We start from the raw sequence: 14,125 nt of genomic DNA, 5'->3' as shown, positions 1-14,125 counted from the left end.
TGAGCCAGAACCACCCAGCTAAGTCATTCTCAAATCCTGACCGCAGAAAGTGCGAGATAATAAATGTTTACAATTGTTTTAAGCTACTGCATTTTGAAGTAATTTGTTACTCAGCAATAGAGGAGAACAATAAAACAGAAGGAACCTTGGCCTTCTGAAACAGTGGAGGGCCTAGCAACCCTTGACACCTACCTCCAACCTCATCTGTTTTTTTTTTTTTGAAATAAACTCCTCTTGTTTATTTTGGGTTTTCTGACACTCCTATTCCTATTCCTGGTTTGGCACCATTCATTCAGAAATTCTTCTAGAAGTCGCCAGCTGGAATTGCCTTTTGGAGGCTGTCTCAGTTGTCCCTGCTGCCAATGGCACATTGAAGCCCAAATCTTCCTAAGATAATGGGCAGTTTATGTCAGAAATGTCTGCAAAAGGCATTTTATAATGAGAACCACAGCCCAAGGATCAGGAGACCCTGACTCCACCCTCTCCTGTAGTCTCTCTTATCACTTAGGTGACCTTACCTGGCACAGGGAGAGGCCACTCTCTTATGGGTCTCCCTGGGATGTCCATGAGGCCCAGACAGATTTGTGAATAAGGTGCTTTGGGAAGTGCCATGATGCTTTACCAGCTGATGGCAGTGCTCTGCTGTGGGTCTGGCTGTTTCTGGATGGTGCTGGCCTACATCAGCATTTGCAGGTGACACTTCAGGAACCAGCCTTCAGGTGTGCATCTCAGGTGGTCTCCTGAGCGATCCGTTTGCTGCCCTGCTCAGATCCACTCAGTCATGGCAGGTGACAGACTGAGTGATGGCAATCCCGCCAGCCCATGCCTTTCACTAAAGCAGTCCTTCCCTGGTCCCTGATTGCAGAACAATGGCCAGCCCCTCTGAGGCTTCCTCTCCACCTCACATTCTGCTTCATCACAGACTCTGACATCCCTGTGAACTAACCAGGCAACACAATTCTTGACCTCACTCATCACAATTCCCAGACCCCTGTTTAATGTTCCCCAACTTCTCGCATTTGGCTCTTGCCACAGTGGGATAGCTTCTCTCTGAAATCTTAGTTTCTTGCATTCTGCCAGAGGCTCTGACATCTGTTTTCTAGATTTTTCTGGTCCTCTCACCACTTCTGCTCTTCAGCCTCAACAAAGACCTTCTGACCCTAGAGGCCTTGAGTGTTTTCCCAGCCCAGACCCCTCTGAACCATCTGAACAACGATGCATTTTCTTAAACCCTACATGAGCTAGGGTAATGCTCAATGCTGTAATAAGCAATCCCAAAATGTATATTGGCTCCTACAAGGTAGCTGATTTCTTGTTAACAGAAAACTAAATGTGTGTTCCTGATCAGTGGTGTTTGTCCTCCAAGTGATGATTCAGGAATCCAGGATCTTCCCACACTGTGGCTTCACCATCTCCAATGTGGTTTCCAAGGCTGTCTTAGTCAATTCAGGCTGCTATAACAAAGTATCATTGACTGGGTGGCTCATGAACAACAGAAATGTATTTTTCATAGTTCTAGGTGCTAGAAGTCTGAGATCAGGATACCAAGATGCTCAAGCTGTGGTGAGGGCCCTGTTCTGGGCTACAGACTGCTGACTTCTCTTGCATTCTCACATGGTAGAAAAAGAACAAGGGGTCAGCCAGGCGCGGTGGCTTGCACCTGTAATCCCAGCACTTTGGGAGGCTGAAGCGGGCAAATCACGAGGTCAAGAGACCAAGACCATCCTGGCCAACATGGTGAAACCCCATCTCTACTAAAAATACAAAAATTAGCTGGGCATGGTGGTGTGCATCTGTAGTCTCAAGTCTCTGGCCCTTTCTTTCTTCCTTTCTTTTCTTTCTTTCTTTCTTTCTTTCTTTCTTTCTTTCTTTCTTTCTTTCTTTCTTTCTTTCTTTCTTTCTTTCTTTCTCTCTCTCTCTCTCTGTCTCTCTCTCTCTCTTTCTTTCTTTCTTTTCTTTCCTTCCTTCCTTTTTTTTTTTTTTTTGAGACAGGGTCTCACTCACTTGCCCAGGCTGGAGTGCAGTGGTGTAATCTCCGCTCACTGCAACCTCTGCCTCCTGGGTTCAAGCAATTCTCCTGCCTCAGCCTCCTGAGTAACTAGGACTGCAGGCATGCACCACCGTACCCAGCTAATTTTTGTATTTTTAGTAGAAACGAGGTCTCACCATGTTGGCCAGGCTGGTCTTAAACTCCTGACCTCAAGTGACCCAGCCACCTCAGCCTCTCAAAGTGCTGGGGTTACAGGCATGAGCCACCATGCCTGGCCACTGGCCTCTTATACAGGCACTAATCCCATCCTAAGGGCTCCACCCTTAAGACCTAATCACCTCCCAAAGGCTCCACCTCCAAATACCATCACACTGGGGATTCCGTTTCAACATAGGAATTTTGGGGGGGACACAAACATTCAGTCTATAACAAATGGGCATCAAACTAGGAGAAGGGGAAAGGAAGGGTGGAGAAGTCACATCTACTTCTTAACTGTCTTGGACTGGAAGTGACATGTCATCCTCAATCAACATTCCATTGGCAAGAACTAGTCTCCTGACTCCTCTTAGATGTCATAGCTATGCCTGGGTCAGCTTCTCTCCTGTTTCCCATAATAAATGTTCTAAACACTCCCTTCCTACCCCCAGCCCCTCCCCTCATCCTTACTCTCAGCAAGTGAGAATTTTAGGATCAAGAGGCATTATGTTCCTGCACTTTCCCCCTCTTCCCTCCTCCCCAATCACCCTCATATAAACTTGTTCATGGCACATTCACTCCAGCCTCCTCTCTCCAGCCTTGCAGCCCAAACCCTCCCTCTGTTTCAGACCTGTGTATCCACCTGCCTGCCGGATGCTTCCTCCTGGATGCCTATAGCTCTTTCACACTCACCGAGTCTTAAACTGAGCTCATCGTCTCCCAGCCCACCCACTAGTTATGGTTTCTTTCTCCTATGATGGTGACACTCTAACCACAGGGTGCTCCTGACTGAAAATCTAAGGGTTCTCTTTGTCTCGTTTTTCAGGTGAAATTCTGGCCCAACATTTCTTGAGTCGGTTCCTTCCACCCCTTTCCTCAGTTCAGGTGATCGCTCTGGCTTGGATGCCTGCCACTGCCTCCTGAGGGGTCTTCATACCTCCTGTCCATTGTCCCTCCCACCTGTTCTCCACCAGCAGCCAGAGTGATTGTTCCAAAGTACAGATCTGACCACAGCACTCACTTTCTTAAACCCCATACCCTTCAATTGAAGCACAGACTTCCCTCTGAGGTCCCCAGGACCCCACATAACTGGCCCCATTGCCCCCTTCAGCTAACCACTCCCCTGACTCTCAAGAAACACCAGACTTTTGGCCAGGGCCGGTGGCTCACACCAGTAATCCCAGCACTTTGGGAGGCCAAGGTGGGTGGATCACCTGAGGTCAGGAGTTCGAGACCAGCCTGGCCAACATGGTGAAACTCCCTCTCTACTAAAAATACAAAAAAAAAAAAAAAAAAAAAATTAGCCAGGTGGGCCCCTGTAATCCCAGCTACTCGGGAGGCTGAGGTGGGAGAATTGCTTGAACTCAGGAGGCAGAGGCTGCAGTGAGCGAGATGGTACCACTGCACTCCAGTCTGAGCAACAGAGTGAGACTCTGTCTCAAAAAAAAAAAAAAAAAGAAAGAAAAGAAAGAAAGAAAAAAAAGAAATGCCAGACTTTCCTCTGCACATGCCCTGTGGACTGTGATGCCACACTGGGGTCATGGGTGAGTGCCCCTCCTTGGCACTCCGAGAGCATCCTTTGTTTGCCTCTGTGTGTGCTCACCACACTCCGTGGGAAAGCTCCTTCTGTATGTTTGTTTCCCAGCACCACAAGAGCAGGGCCTGCCCATCTTTATTTCAGTTTCCTAATGCTTGGTGCAGTGCTTATCATACAGCAGGTGCCCAAAAAATGCTCACTGAATGAATGGAGATGGTGAAAAGGTACCTGTTTAAAGGATGGAAAACCTTGATTTAGATCAGGCTTGTCCAACCCGTGGATTGGGACCAGGATGACTTTAAATGCCGCCCAACACAAATTCGTAAACTTTCTTAAAACATGAGATCTGGTTTATGATTTTTTTTTTTTTAGCTCATCAGCTATTGTTAATGTTATTATATTTTGTATGAGGCCCAAGGCAATTCTTCTTCCAGTGTGGCCCAGAGAAGCCAAAAGATTGGACACCCCTCATTTGGATATACTTGCCTTACACTATCTTGCCTTACATTGAATGAACATTTTCTTCTCAGGAGAGCCAAGTTATATGTATATATGTATACACACACACACACACACACACACACACATATTTATCTGTGAAATCCGATCCGTTGCCTGGGAGACTCCCCATCAATTAATCATGATTGGCCATTTGCATAAAATCTTTTCTCCCAAAGCACTTTTCTTTTTTCTTTTTCTTTTCTTTTCTTTTCTTTTTTTTTTTTTTTTGAGACAGAGTTTCACTCTTGTTCCCCAGACTGGAATGCAATGGTGCGGTCTCGGCTCAGTGCAACCTCTGCCTCCCAGGTTCAAGAGATTCTCCCACCTCAGCCTCCTGAGTAGCTGGGATTACAGGCACCCACCACCATGCCTGGCTAATTTTTGTATTTTTAGTACAGATGGGGTTTCACCATGTTGGCCAGGCTGGTCTTGAACTCTAGACCTCAGGTGATCCAACACCTCAACCTCCCAAAATGCTGGGATTACAGGTGTGAGCCACCACGCCCAGCCCTTTTTTAAATTTATTTTTAAATTATATATATATATATATATATATATATATATATATATATATATACACACACACACACACACACATTGTTTGAGACAAAGCCTCGCTCCGTCGCCCAGGCTGGAGTGCAGTGGCGTGATCTCAGCTCACTGCAACCTCTGCCTCCTGGGTTCAAGCAATTATCCTGCCTCAGCCTCCCAAGTAGCTGGGACTACAGACTGGTGCCACCATGCCCGGCTAATTTTTATATCTTTAGTAGAGATGGGGTCTCACTATGTTGGCCAGGCTGGTCTTGAACTCCTGACCTCAGGTAATCCACCCATCTCAGCCTCCCAAAGTGCTGGGATTATAGGCGTGAGCCATTGCGCCCAGCCCCAAAACACTTTTCACATCGAGCCAAGCTCTCCTGCCCTGACAGAACTGTGGGCTCAGCTCCTGCCTCAGGACTGGCCTTGGCAATAGACTCGCATCCATGGTTCTCACTGGGCTCCGTGGGACCCTGAGAGGCAAGCTGGAAGGAGCATTGTCCCCCATTTTTAAGATGAAAAAACCTGTTCACAGGAGATGAGGTGAGTGTCCAACAGCATAGAGCAAGTCAGGTATTTGTTTTTTTTCTGCTGGGTCACAGACTACCCTGCCCCTGCCTTCTAGGGCTGATACAAGGCCCTGTGGTGCCAACGCAGATCCTGGGAGGGTTGAGATGTACACCTCAGCCCTGTAGGTCGTCATACATCTTGTACGTCAGCTATTCTCTCAGATAGGCAATTAGTGGGACAGACACCCACCCAAACTGATTCAGGCATAAAGGAGGACTCTCATGGAACCCAAATGCAGGAAGTCATCTCAGGAACTGCAAGCTCATTGGACAGGCACTCTGTCTTTCTCACTGGACCACAATTTTTTCTCTTTGTATTCCTAATCTGTTACCTTTTACAGAAAATGCTTGGTTATCTTTTACAAGGCCCATTATGACTACCAGCCCTGGGTGTGCCTGCCTGAATCTGCCTGCCTGAGTCTGACTATGTCAGTGCCCACCTCTGTAGAAGCAGCGTCCAAGCCTTGGGAGCACTTGTTTGGCTCAGCCTAGGTGATAAGTACGTTCTCCCAGGTTAGGCTTTGAGCCCTGGCTCATCACCATAACATGGGAGGAAGGTTGGGTCAGCTGGTTCAAACAGGGCAGTAGGAACGTGCAGAAGGGAAATTCTAGGAGGGAGGGAGGTAGGGAACCAATTACAAGTGTAGGAAGAAACTGTGAACGATGTTGAAACTTGGGGGGTGTCCTGAATAACTTATTCATCCAGCTTATCTCTGGCTTTTGTTGTCTTTGACTAGACTATTTCTCAACCCTCTCAAGATAGATGTAAATTGTAGAAACGTCATAGCAATACAAATAATTCCTGTTCACAGAAATGAAAATTGTGGCCGGGCGCGGTGGCTCAAGCCTGTAATCCCAGCACTTTGGGAGGCCGAGACGGGCGGATCACGAGGTTGGGAGATCGAGACCATCCTGGCTAACATGGTGAAACCCCATCTCTACTAAAAAATACAAAAAACTAGCCGGGCGAGGTGGCGGGCGCCTGTAGTCCCAGCTACTCGGGAGGCTGAGGCAGGAGAATGGCGTAAACCCGGGAGGCGGAGCTTGCAGTGAGCTGAGATCCGGCCACTGCACTCCAGCCTGGGCGGCAGAGCGAGACTCCGTCTCAAAAAAAAAAAAAAAAAGAAAAGAAAATTGTGTCTGGTGAATTGCAACTGACTACTGCCTCATGGATATTGACCAGTTTTACATCCGTTTCTAAAATCAACGTTCTTTATCTGACTATTATTTGTGATACTTTTAGTTCTCCTTTAAATTGGTTGTAATATTTTACTGGCTCCCTCATGAATTAAATATTTTTTTCCTTTTCCTTTTTTTTTTTTTTTTTTTTGAGACAGGGTCTCACTTTGTCACCCAGACTGGAGTGCAGTGGCACAGTCATAGCTCCTTGTAACCTCAAACTCCTGGACTCAAGTGATGCTCTCATCTCAGCCTCCTCAGAAGCTAGGTCTACTACAGGTATGCACCACCACACTCAGCTAATTTTTAAATTTATTTTTATTTTTTGTGGAGACAGGGTCTTTCTGTGTTGCCCAGGTTGGTCTTGAATTCCTGGCCTCAAGTGATCCTCCCACTTCAGCCTCCCAAAGTGCTGGGATTACAGGTGTGAGCCACCGTGCCTGGCCAAATTAAATTCTTGACACATGTTAAGTTTATATCATAGGAGAGTCATGATGAGTACATCAACTTTTTAAATTTTATCAATAAACATTGACAAAACCTGTATGAGCATGTGCTCATTTTCTTTTCTTTTCTTCTTCTTTTTTTTTTTGAGACAAAGTCTTGCTCTTTTGCCCAGGCTGGAATGCAGAGGTGTGATTATAGCTCATTGCAGCCTCCAAGTCCTGGGCTCAAGTGATCTTCCCACCTCACCGTGCCCGATAATTTTTTATGTTTCATAGAGACAAGGTCTTGCTATGTTGCCTAGGCTGGTCTCAAACTCCTGGGCTCAAGCAATCCTCTCATTTCAGCCTCCCAAAGTGCTTGAATTACAGTCATGAGCCACCAGGTCTGGTCCTCATTTTCAAAACATTGCTGGGCTGGGCCCTGTAAACCATTACTGGTGGTACACACCGATAGTGCCAGCTACTGGAGAGGCTAAGATGTTTGAGCCTGCAGAAAGCTATGATTGTGCCACTGCACTCCAGTGTGGGTGACAGAGCGAGGCCCTGTGTCTTAAATAAAATAAAATAATAACCGGGCATGATGGCTCATGCCTGTAATCCCAGCACTGTGGGAGGCTGAGGCGGGTGGATCACCTGAGATCAGGGGTTCGAGACCAGCCTGACCAATAGGGTGAAACCCCGTCTCTACTAAAAATACAAAAATTAGCCAGGAGTGGTGGTACGCTCCTGTAGTCCCAGCTACTCAGGAGGCTGAGGCAGAAGAATCACTTGAACCTGGGAGGCAGAGGTTGCAGTGAGCCGAGATTGCGCCACTACACACCAGGCTGAGAGACAGAGCGAGACTCCTTCTCAAAATAAAATAAAATAAAATAATTTAAAAATAATAAAAATGATAATAAAAACATTACTGATGCAGAGGAAAAAAATTAGAAAGATACACAAGAAATTGTTGGTGATTACTTGTGGGGAAAGGGAGGGAGTAAATTTCCATTAACGTTTCATTTTTTTGTACCATTTTAATTTTTTTACTCTGTTAAAAGAATCTTAGTGAAAGTTCTCTAGGTAAAGGTTTATTGGTCATATGGTTTAAAAAAAACACAAACCTTTTCTATATTAAAAAAGCATTCATGTTGTAATTATTTGTTAAGCTGTATACATAGTTGTTTGGACTTTTCTTTTCTTTCTTTTTTGTTTTTTTTTTTTTGAGATAGAGTCTTGCTCTGTCACCTAGGCAGGAGTGCAGTGCAGTGGCACAATCTTGGCTCACTGCAACCTCAGCCTCCCAGGCTCAAGAGCAATTATCCTGCCTCAGCCTCCTGAGTAGCTGGGACTACAGGTAAAGCACGCCACCACGCCCAGCTAATTTTTGTATTTTTAGTAGAGATGGGGCTTCGCCATGTTTGCCAGGTTGATCTCAAACTCCTGACCTCAGGTGATCCACTCCCTCGGACTCCAAAAGTGCTGGGATTACAGGCGTGAGCCACCTCACCCGGTCTGTTTGCACTTTTCTGACCATATCTTATATTTTATAATTTTTTAAAAACCCAGTACATGTTATTAACTTTTGTATATTTTAGAGGAAAAAGCAAACCAAATAGGCAAAACTACATCTTGGCATATTGCCCCAAACCAGCCATGGGCAGCCGGAGGTGGTTATGACATGCTGCCTAACCTCAGGGAAGAGGCTAAGTTCACGCTCCACCCACAGACATAGGGTTTCAGGCACCCACGACACCCCTCTTGCATTAGAAGCTGCTCAGGTGAGAGGACTTCATCACTGTTCAACACCTGCCCCCTGGCAGCCCAACTCAGGGAACACTTGATAGAAGATTCTGCCAGACTGGGAACATCCGCTCTACAAGCCACTCCTCCCCTGGCAACTGGAGAGGCATTCAGCCCTTGATGACTTGCAGCTGAAAGGGGAGAGTCACTGCCAAACCATTTCTTGCACAACAATGCACTTCTGAGGAGGGTACACAAATTTTTGTCAACTGAATCGTGTCTTCCTCTGAACTTACATGATGGTCCAGATATGCTCTGGCTTCCGTGCTCATGGGTGGCTCCTCCACTGGTAACGGCTCCCAACACTTACTATTCTTCTGTCTCCACTAACCAACCTGTAAGTCAGTATTTAAGTACATAAGGATAGAACCTTTCTTCTAGGAATTCCTCCATCAGGTAAGCTTGGATGTTTGCCTCTGCTGTTTCCTTAGTGGGAAGGGAGGCCACATCCACAGGCAGCGGGGTCATCTCTCAGTCCCAGGAGCCTCCCTGACCTTTGACCTGGGAGTGGTGCAGTCCTCTACATTTAGCACATCTGCACACAGGTGCTTCAGTAATGAACTCCTGGCCAAGAAGGACGGCAGAAGAGGGAAGGCATGAGCCTGGTGCTTTCCCTTGTTCACTGCGCACTCTCAGCTGTCCTGGCTGGGACTGGCCCTTCCCATGCTTTCCATATGAGCAGAGTCTCAGGCACCTTCTGAGTGTGGAACTCGTGCTCCACAGGGGTAAACACCTTCCCAAGCAGCAAGCCACTGCTTGCCAGCTGCTGTGGGGAGGGGGAACCTTGCCCTCAGTGCCATCCCTCAAGGAGGTTTGAGCCCAGAACTGCCACGTCCTCCGATCACATCACTTTCCCTATGTCCAGGATCAAGTCCAAGCTGCATGGCCTGGTCTTTGACTCCCTTGCTTCTCAGTCTGGTCCTAGCTATGTCTCTGGCACCATCTCCCTACACCATGTACCCCATGGTCTAACCACTCATTTACCCCACACACGATGGATTCTGACTTGTGCATAAGCCTGATGGCTGTTTTCCAAGTCCTCATAGCTGCCAACAATGCCTCATTTCAATGGCAGCCTCTCTGTTATTCATTGATGTCATCAGAATTGCATTACTGTAGATGCAGACACAGGCAACACCAGTGCCCGTTCTAATATAGGGCCTCACCCTGCTGCTCACACCACTCCTCGGACTGCACCTGGGTGCACTTCACACAGACCACTTTCCAGAATGATTCTGTCCACGGGAGCAGCTGCAGATCCCTCCTACCTTCCAAAAGCTCACTGCCGTGGAGAGAGGACACATCATAGCATCTCGCTGCCAAAGTGACAACTACAATTATGTTTTGGCCGACAGCTGGAGATGGAGAATGTACAGATAGCCAAGGCCTCATGAGTCTCCATGAATCAGCAGTTTGTGCTGCAAGTGCAGCCCGTAGGTGAGGTGGGCCTATCCGGCCAGTCATCCAGGCCCTCCCTTGGTGGGCTGCCTGCTGGTCACAGACCTCAAGTTAGCACCTGGGACCCTCAGGTGAAACCCTCCACTGGATGGTGACCGTTAATACCCCCAAGGCCACCCCAGGACATAGAGGAGCAGAAGCATCGGGGTAGTCGACCCGGGCAAGGCCCAGCCCCAGGGGAAAGGCACTTGGTTCCTAGGCAAAGGCAGAGGCCTGTCAAGCATGCCCGGGGTGAAGTCCACTATGTTTGGCAGCTTGATATGGGGTGTGTTTGTTGGGCAGAGGGTCTCTATTGAGGCCTCAGGGCACCACCTCCGCAAGGAAGCTCAGTGCCATAGACTGTGTGCAAAGGAGTGCTATCAGTACAGGGACCAAAACCCAGTAGTAAAAACAACTTCAACAGCAAAAGCAGCAGCAGCAGTGTCCAGTATCAAGTCTGTCCATGTGCTGGACGCTGGGCTGACCACTATCCACATGTCACCCTTCACCACAGCCCAGTGAGGTAGGTTCTCTAATTATCCTCATTTTACCAATGAGAAAAACTGAGTCTCAGAGGGCAATTTGACTGAAGCCACGTGGCTGCAAGTGTAGAAAAAGAATGTGAACCCAGACAATCTGGCTTCAGAGCTCAGCTGGCCTCCTTATCCTGGTTTGGCCCTTTAAGTTCAGTTTGGTTGTGGGAAACTGAGAGACCTCCAGGGCATTCCTCACATAGGGTGAGTTGAGTTGGGTCCTCCAAGAAGACTTTGGCCTGGAAGCCAAGATGTTACTGAGGAAAATAAACAAAAGCTATTTCAGGTGACAGGTACTGGGCTGTGGAATTGTAGGGGGGGAAATGTCAAGCTGCAGGGGTTTCCTCATTGTACACTTTTGTGTGTTCAGCAGAACAAGCGTCATCAGAAAGCTGTTCTGTTGCCAGCGTCGCCCCTGGAGACAGAGGGCAGGAGCAGGAAGTGTCCTTTCTCTGTGACCGCAGGTCCTCCTGGGGCTTGCCTCATACTCAGCCCTGCCCTGCGTTCCAGCTGAGGCCTCTGGGGGGTGGGCGGAGGTTCTCAGAGTGCTCCCGGGGTGCTGTTGCCCTTTGCAGGCTCCTTGTCGGGGCAGAACCTGCCTGTCCTCACATCCTGCCCAAACACATGCAGACTAGGATGCAGCAGGCTAGCAACTCTGCTTAACACACCTCCAAATGGGTGTGAAAGGCCAGCGGGGCTGAGGACGCAGGAGTGTTCATATTTTCAAGTGGCTGCTGCCCATGAATCACCAATTTCATTTTGTGCTCTCAGCTCTGCGAAGGCATCATTTCCACCCAGCCTCACATGGAGCTGGCGGCCAGAGCCTCTTAGTGGGGCTATAAATAGCAGATCATCAACTCACCTCCTCTGAGCTCATCACAGGCTCCTCGGTTTACTGTGCGTCTTCCAGCTGCCTGCACGTCACTGTCACTCAGATTTCCCAGGTGAAACCTGGCTGAGAGACTCAGGGCATGCTTTAGGTGGCTGCAGGGTTTTGGTTCCCAGAGCTGTTCAGGGTAACAGTGAGTGCAACAGCAGACTTTTGAAGCACTTGACATTTAAGACGTCATCATTATAATCTCAGGTCTCTGTGCTCCTTTCCAATTAAATGCAGCAGGAAGGGTCTGTCATTTCTCTGTGGGTCCTAGAAACCAAAGGCAAAGGACTCACCAAACACACACCCAGAGAAAGCCATACGGAATGGGTAGCAGCAAATGAAAGGCTTCATGCTGGCTGGGCATGGTGGCTCACACCTGTAATCCCAGCACTTTGGGAGGCAGAGGCCGGCGGATCACTTAAGGTCAGGAGTTCAAGACCAGCCTGGCCAGCATGGTGAAACCCCATCTCTACTAAAAATACAAAATATTAGCCAGGCATGGTGGCATGCACCTGTAAGCTCAGTTACTCAGGAGGCTGAAGCACAAGAATTGCTTGAACCTGGGAGGCAGAGGTTGCAGTGAGCCAAAATCATGCCACTGCACTCCAGCCTGGGCAACAGAGCAAAACTCTGTATCAAAAAAAAAAAAAAAAGGGTTCGTGTCTTCTTGTGGACTTGCCTCCTTGCACTCTGAATGAAATACTTTATGGCTCCCTGGCTTCAGAAGTGAGATTGCATTTTTTAGTATTACCCTTAGAGCTTCTATACAGAGTCTCCCCTTGTGTCAGGCACTGTGTCCAGCCTCTGCATGCAGCATCTCATCGAGTCATCACAAAGCCATATTGAGTTAATTGCTGGCAACATTTTCTTTCTATAGGTGAGGAGGCTGTTGCTCACAGGACAGGTGACTCAGCCAGAGCCACAGAGATAGGATTTCAATCCAGGGCTGCTGGATTACAGAGCCCAGTCTCTGAATCACCACCCTTTCTGACTCCTGCAGAAGAGGGCTATGTTTGTGTCCATGCATGTGCCTACGTATGTTTGACTGAGGGATGTGAATGACAGTTTCCTTTCCCAGTTCTACATACTCCATGACTGTAAGTAGGAGCCAGGTGCTCACAGATTCACCATCCCCCAAGTCCCAGGCCCCTTTGTCACCTGGAATGTCCCATGTCATCTCCCAAATCTGATTTTCTTCTAAAATCAGAAGGCTGGAGGCTGGGCCCCAGTCTCCAGGCAGCTCTCCTGGCCCAATTTGATGGTCTTCTTCATGTTTTCCTCCCCTCAGCCCCCTAAGCAGGCAGAGGCCAGGTGGGGCTCCCCTCAGGGCAGCCTCCCCAGTCTATTTCCCCTCTCTCTCCCTAGACTCCCAGCCTCATATTTGGGGTCTGATCCCCTTTAGCGGCCTGTCACAATGACCTCTGCAACTGTGGAATGTTTTGAGAATGCAGATTGCTAGTTCCCTCCCCAAACCTCCTGAAACAAAATATTGAAGGGCAGAGGCTGGCGTGTGGATTTTTACAAAGTTCTCCCAGTGATCTGATCTAGAGCCCCCTGGACTCTAGCCTCTCCCTCTCTGAACCTTCTGACCTACAGCTATCAACTTAATTTTCCTTTTTTTGTTGTTTTTTTTTCTTTTGAGACAGAGTCTCACTCTTTTCCCCAGGCTGGAGTGCAGTGGCACAATCTCAGTTCACTGCAACCTCCGTTCCCTGCAACCTCCAGTCCTGTGTTCAAGCGATTCTCCTGCCTTGGCCTCCCAAGTAGCTGGGACTACATATGCCTGCCACCATACCCAGCTAATTTTTGTATTTTTATTTATTTATTTTCCTGAGACAGGGTCTCGCTCTGTTGCCCAGGCTGCAGTTCAGTGGTGCAATCTTGACTCACTGCAACCTCCACCTTGTGAGTTCAAGCAATTCTCCTGCTGCAGCCTCCCAAGTAACTGGGACTACAGGCGTCTGACACTATGCCTGACTAATTTTTGTATTTTTAGTAGAGGTGGGGTTCTGCTGTGTTGGCCTGGCTGGTCTTGAACTCCTGACCTCAGGTGATCCACCTGTCTCGGCCTCCCAAAGTGTTGGTATAACAGCGTGAGCCACTGCTCCCGGCCAACTTAATTTTCTGAAAGCACAGTTTATCTCATGTTACTCTCCTGCTCAGAATCCTTGGGTGGCTCCCACTGCCTGCAGAAAAATCCAAAGACCTGGTGTGGCATTCAAAGCCCTATCCATCTGGTCCACTCACTCTCCTGCTAACTTTTCCCTGTCACGGGCTCCCAGCCCAGCTTTCCCGCCTTAGTTTGTCTGGACTTTCTGCAGCAGGGCACAGCAGAGCACACTGAAATGGCAGCAATCCTTCCCTAAGACTGTGAGCCCTTCAATAAGAGGAATGACTGCTAAAGTGTCCTCATCATTCAGGGGCCTTGTGTGCAGCTTTACATGAAGGAGGTTTTCTGTGGCCTGCAATGAAAGGAGATTCACCAGCAGATGCAATGCAATAGCAGTAATGTGTCAACACAGGAGAGCAGAGAAGTGGAGCT

At 48.2% G+C, this 14,125-nt stretch overlaps 1 protein-coding gene across 1 annotated transcript in view; it reads right to left on the bottom strand.

Moving 5' to 3' along the window:
- JADE2 (jade family PHD finger 2) overlaps positions 1-11,724 on the bottom strand; it is a 152,618-nt gene extending 140,894 nt beyond the window's left edge. The window contains exon 1 of the mRNA XM_065546745.1: positions 11,569-11,724. Within this exon, the coding sequence (XP_065402817.1) occupies positions 11,569-11,583 (15 nt within the window). The 5' untranslated portion in view covers positions 11,584-11,724. The remainder of the gene's footprint in view (positions 1-11,568) is intronic.
- Between the last annotated feature and the right edge of the window lie 2,401 nt (positions 11,725-14,125).

This window comes from Macaca fascicularis, chromosome 6 (genome assembly GCF_037993035.2).
Source record: "Macaca fascicularis isolate 582-1 chromosome 6, T2T-MFA8v1.1".
Lineage (NCBI taxonomy): Eukaryota > Metazoa > Chordata > Mammalia > Primates > Cercopithecidae > Macaca > Macaca fascicularis.
Note: the sequence above shows the minus strand (reverse complement) of the source record. Positions and strands in the feature narration are given on the sequence as shown.